This window comes from Atta colombica, unplaced genomic scaffold (genome assembly GCF_001594045.1).
Source record: "Atta colombica isolate Treedump-2 unplaced genomic scaffold, Acol1.0 scaffold164, whole genome shotgun sequence".
NCBI lineage: Eukaryota > Metazoa > Arthropoda > Insecta > Hymenoptera > Formicidae > Atta > Atta colombica.
Window position 1 is genome coordinate 1,158,401 of NW_017259255.1, and position 5,576 is coordinate 1,163,976.

The 5,576-nt window shown below is 27.7% G+C and overlaps 1 protein-coding gene across 1 annotated transcript in view; it reads left to right on the forward strand.

Annotated features, from left to right (window-relative positions):
* Window positions 1-4,285, forward strand: part of LOC108686117 (scavenger receptor class B member 1) — a 38,676-nt gene extending 34,391 nt beyond the window's left edge. Inside the window, exons 3-9 of the mRNA XM_018191219.1 lie at window positions 653-813; window positions 1,157-1,295; window positions 1,835-2,041; window positions 2,736-2,880; window positions 3,002-3,253; window positions 3,344-3,462; window positions 3,779-4,285. Coding sequence (XP_018046708.1) covers window positions 653-813; window positions 1,157-1,295; window positions 1,835-2,041; window positions 2,736-2,880; window positions 3,002-3,253; window positions 3,344-3,462; window positions 3,779-4,207 — 1,452 coding nt within the window. The 3' untranslated portion in view covers window positions 4,208-4,285. The remainder of the gene's footprint in view (window positions 1-652; window positions 814-1,156; window positions 1,296-1,834; window positions 2,042-2,735; window positions 2,881-3,001; window positions 3,254-3,343; window positions 3,463-3,778) is intronic.
* The last annotated feature ends 1,291 nt before the right edge of the window (window positions 4,286-5,576 follow it).

Below are 5,576 nucleotides of genomic sequence, written 5' to 3' on the forward strand. Positions count from 1 at the left end.
TATAAATAATTTAACTCTTAACAGTTATAATAGTTTATATTTTTGTTAAATATAATCTGCATAATTTTTTCTAACATTATCTCATAAGCAATGTTTCAATTATCTATGAAATTAGATTAATGTTTAGTTACTTATCTATGTCTAGTTATTTAATTACTGTAACATAAATAAAGATTTATTTCCGTTTTTAAACTTTCTCTTTTCGCATATTTATTTGTTATTGAAGATAACCAAAATAAAAATTTATTTATAAAAAGAATCTTGAAAGTGAGATTCTCATGTCAATGATAAATAAAACAGAACAAATTTCTCAATATTATTTCTTGTTTTTATACTTTTGTTTTTAATTTCTCCGGAAATTATATGAATATTGCATCGTGAGATAGACATTTGAAATGTAAGAATCTATTCGTGTAAGAATTTCAGATATTCCATGAAACGAAATATGCAATAAATCGATCGTAATAGTTCAATTTTCTTACATTTATAAAAACTTTGATGACTTTTTTTGAGTTGATTAATGACTGTTTTGCATAAAAATATCATGATAAATTACTTTAAATGCAACGTGCAAGTGTACAAATTGCAATTTTAATGTGAGAGAAATCATATACGCTGGTAATAATCTCGGCAATTCACTATTGCTTTCCAGCAACTACGACTCTGGAATGGTTCGCTCTCGTTTCAATATTGGCAGAAGCCGGGCGTGATTCGATTGACCAAAGTCTATATATTTAACGTAACCAATACAGAAGGTTTCCTGCAGTATAATGAGAAACCGAAACTCCAAGAAATAGGCCCGTTCGTTTATCGGTAAGACTTTTTGTTTGTTTTAACGTTGAGGCAATCGATGAATAAGATCTAAAATTTGCATTAAAATCTATTTTTCTTCGAATAGTTATTTTATCGTTATTTTAGTTTTTTAAATCTTACATTTATATTCCAAAGTAATATAAGTGAACAAATTATCTGCATAATTTAAATTACGTATTTATGTAAACGTAACTTCAGGTGAGTTTTTTAATTCATTACTCACTATGCGCAAATGCAACTTTGTTCTGTAAAAGTTGCATTTGCACATAACACGATTGATGAAAAACTTGTCTTTCATTAGACAGCAATAATTAATGAGAAAATTGAATATATACTTTTGCAGAGAGGATATGGAAAAAGTTAACATCGTGTTTCATAATAATGGAACCGTTAGTTATCAGCATAAGAAAATTTTAAATTTTGTGCCCGAGTTGTCTGAAGATGGAGATACTAAATTGATGGTGCCAAATATATCTTTGCTTGTGAGTTAACGTAGAAATAGAATTGTAAATATATTTCTATCCACACGGAAAGAATTTTTTCTTAGAATTTACCTTGAAAATACGATAGTTCTGAGACTGAGAATATTATATTTTGAAAAATTTTATGTAAATTTCTTTTATTCATTAATAAAACATATAAAATTTAATTAATTTATAATATTTTATAATTTATAACATTTTTTTATTATAACATTTAATTAATTTTACTGAAATACATGACAAAAATCTTTAAAATATTGTATTGTACCATCACATATTTTCAGAGATAAATTTTAAGAGCTTCTATATTAATGTACAATACTTAATAAAGATATTAGCTAGAATATTATATCATCAAGGATTCCTGAGCAAACTGTCTAAAATTAAACATCCAAGAATTTTTAAAGAAAAATCTTCAAGATATTCCATAAAGAACTCTGAAAAATATTTTAAAGTTGTTTTATGCCGATTTTATGTCGATTTTAGACATTTTGCTTATTGGATTTGAAGATATAAGTAAACAAGTACTTTTTTTGTAGACACTTTCAACACAAAGCAAGAGTCTCCCTCGTTTAATTACAATGGGATTGTCAATTTTCTTGAGCGGATTGCATATGAAACCCTTTATTCCTATAACTGCGCAGGAATTAGTCTTCGGGTACGACGATCCGTTAATTAGCTTAGGTCACAAATTTCTTCCCAAAACAAGACGACCCCCCATGAATAGAATGGGACTTCTTCTTGGAGTAAGTATTATGTAATAATCATTATATATATATATATATATTTTTTTTTTTTTCGCTTTGTATATTTTTCTTATATGCAAAATAATTGTATGATATATATTGTATGTGTCAAACAGTGATGGATTAATAGATAAACAAACAAGGTATTTGCCTAGAGCGGTAAATTTGAGAGGGTAGCAAAAGAGAATGTTAAAAAGAAATCAATTTTTGTCCATAAAAGTGTAAGTAACAGGAATAGCATTTTTTATAGATTTTAAATACGATAATGTTAATAAAAAGTTCGGAATAAAAAACGTTTCTTTTTACATCTTTATGAGCAAAAATCAACTTCTTTTTAACATTCTTCTTTTTGAAGACAGAAAATATTTACACAATCGAGATAAATTTTTAATTTGTTAATCTAACGTTTTTGCAAGAGTTACATCGAGCATATTTTATCAGAAATAATATTTTAAATACAATTAAAAATGTATTATATTTATATTATTTATTTAGGATTATTAAATTTTTTACCAGCTAAATGCGGGAGTATAAAACCTTTTTTTATCCATTTTTCCTTTTATCAAATTCATAAATTAATGAAGCCATCTAGGAACAGCTTAATATTGGTGCCTAGAGGCAGCAAAATACTTAATCCGTCATTGGTGCCAAATATTGTAGTCTAGAGAATAATTTATAATCAAATCTCTTATAGAGAAACGGTACATTAAGCGAAATATCTACGATATTCACTGGACACACAAACATGAAAGAGTTTGGTTTAATAAATCGATTAAACGGGCTTGATCATTTGCCATACTGGTCGAACGCACCATGCAATTCCATTACGGCTTCGGAAGGTAATCTTTTTTTTACATAGAAAATAAGATATAGGACAGTATATTAAAATTGTAATTCCCCTAAGATTTCATTGCAATAAATAAAACTGAGTTTCAAGTAAACTTGGAATGTTTTTTGCAGGATCTTTCTTTCCGCCGCGAGACCAGACTGGCGCGGATATCATTCATGTCTGGGACAAGGATGTTTGTAGAACACTTCCGTTGCAGTATCGAGGTCCGATAAAAAAGGCTGGTATCAAGGCGGATTTATATACTCCTACGGATATAATTTTTACTCGAAATGAAACAGCTAAAGAAGATAACTGCTTCTGCTCGGATGGCATTGACAGTTGCCCTCCGCAAGGCTTGCAGGATATTAGTCCATGTCAATATAGTAAGTGTTTTATATTTTATAAAATCAATAAAATTTCTAAACATCCTTCGAATTCTATTAAAAGATAAAATCTATTTCTTTTTATTTTAGGTGCACCAGTATATATATCGTTCCCACATTTTTATAAGGCGGATCCTAAATTGTTAGATGCTATTGATGGACTCAAGCCGGTCGAAAACTTGCACAAAACATATTTCAAAATCCAACCAGTGAGTAAAGCATAAAGAAAATATAATCTTAATTTCATGATATGCATCATATGCTATTTTAATATATTATAAATTAAAAAAATTAATATTATAAATTAAAAAAATTAATATTATAAATTAAAAATTACTGTGTGTATAAACATAATCCATTTGTTAATTAAACTTGGCTTAAAAAAATTAATGAATATAAGTTTAATAAGAAGTAATAAATAAATAGAAAATTAATAAATAGATTGCAATTAAATAAATAGAATATAAATAGCGAAGATATCATGTCTAAAATTTAGGATAATCAAAATTTTTTTTATTTTCTCAGAAATTAGGGGTACCGCTTGAAGCAAAGGTTCGCGTCCAGTTGAATCTGAAGGTAGAACAACAGTCTAATATCAGAGTTGTCGCGAATTTCCCTGATATAATATTCCCAATTATGTGGATCGAGGAAGGTATAGAAGAGCTTACGCCATCCATTAGAAGATATATTTATCTGGCGACCACGTTTGCCGACATCGCTGTGCCCTGCTTGACGTATGGCATGGTTTTAGCCGGACTTGTAGTCATCATTACAGTATTCGTAAAGGCTCATAATAGCCCGGTATTGGCGCACGAGGCGATCGAACTTGGTAAGAGGACCATTAGAAGAGGATCGTCTTTTCTAACAACTAGCCAACATCGATTGATGGTTGGTCGAGACTCTTATATCTTACTAAGCAATAACGATATCGAAAAACAGAGTGTGGAGGCATGATGGACATTGCTCTGTGCATGAATTTTAGTAGGAGTACTGATGGTAAGTGTTTACAAAGTGAACAATAATTAATGACGTCTAGTCTTGATTTTTTATAAAGTAAATCAATATTGATACTAATAAGACATTTATTAATATTGGAGAATAAAACAAATATTCATTAATTTGAGAAACAGAACAAATTTATTCAGATGGATTAATACTAGAAGGACCGAATAAAAGAGCCAAATTGATTCCAACGGTCTTTCTAGGTAGACAAATTAAAAAATAAAAATTTAACCAAATTTTTTATATAAAATAATTTTATATAAAATTGAAAATTTTATTATTAAAATTAAGAACATGAAAAATGATGAAAAATTACAAAAAGATATCACATGGAAGAAAAATTGAAAAAAATCATATTAGTTTGAAAGTTCTCTTTTCGCAAGAAGCCAAATTGGTTACTTTGGTCCTTCTAATGTTAAACATTTTGCCTAGGTACTAACATCTAGCCCCCCAGGTGACTTCATTAATTTATAAATTTAATAAAAGAAAAAATGAATAAATCAATGGTTTATATTCCCACATTAGCTGGTAAGAATATTTAATAATCCTTAATAAGTAATATAAATATAATATATTTTTAATTGTACATTTAAAATCTTTCTAATAAAATATGCTCGATATAACTCGTGCGAAAACGTTAGATTAACAAATTAAAAATTTATCTCAACTGTGTAAAAATTTTCTGTCTTGAAAAATTTGCCGCCCTAGGCAAATGCCTTGTTTGCCTATGTGTTAATCCGTCTGACTTTATTTCTTCTTGAGCTTTCGAGAATCGAAATTTCATGATTATTAAAATTTAGGCGTGCATTAATGCAGATTTAGGTATCTCAGGTACTAAGGCGATTAAGATTTGAGATATTTAGGATTTAAAACACTTGTAAAAATTAAGGCAAAATTCAGGAAATCTAGACTTTAAATAATTTAGAATATGATTAATTTGTATTTTAACTAGTATGTATTTAGCGGGATATAGGATTTATGCGAAGGATCAAAAATTTGTGAAGAACTACGTGAAGAAAGAACTTTTTATCAAGGTTTTATTCATTAATTAATTTTTATACAACTTTTTTAATGCAAATTACTGAAAGTTTATAAACTTTTTATTTACATATATATTTTCGGTTTTATAATTTTTATTAAATAGAAGCGAAAACCATGTACGTTTATTAATATTTCTAGGCTAATTAGGACTTAGAAATTATAATTAATCTCAAATGTTTGGAACTACGTTTAAATTGGATTTAAACATTCCGAGTATATATACAATTTTAATATTTAATTTTATTACAAAGTTAAATAAATTAACGTATATATATATATA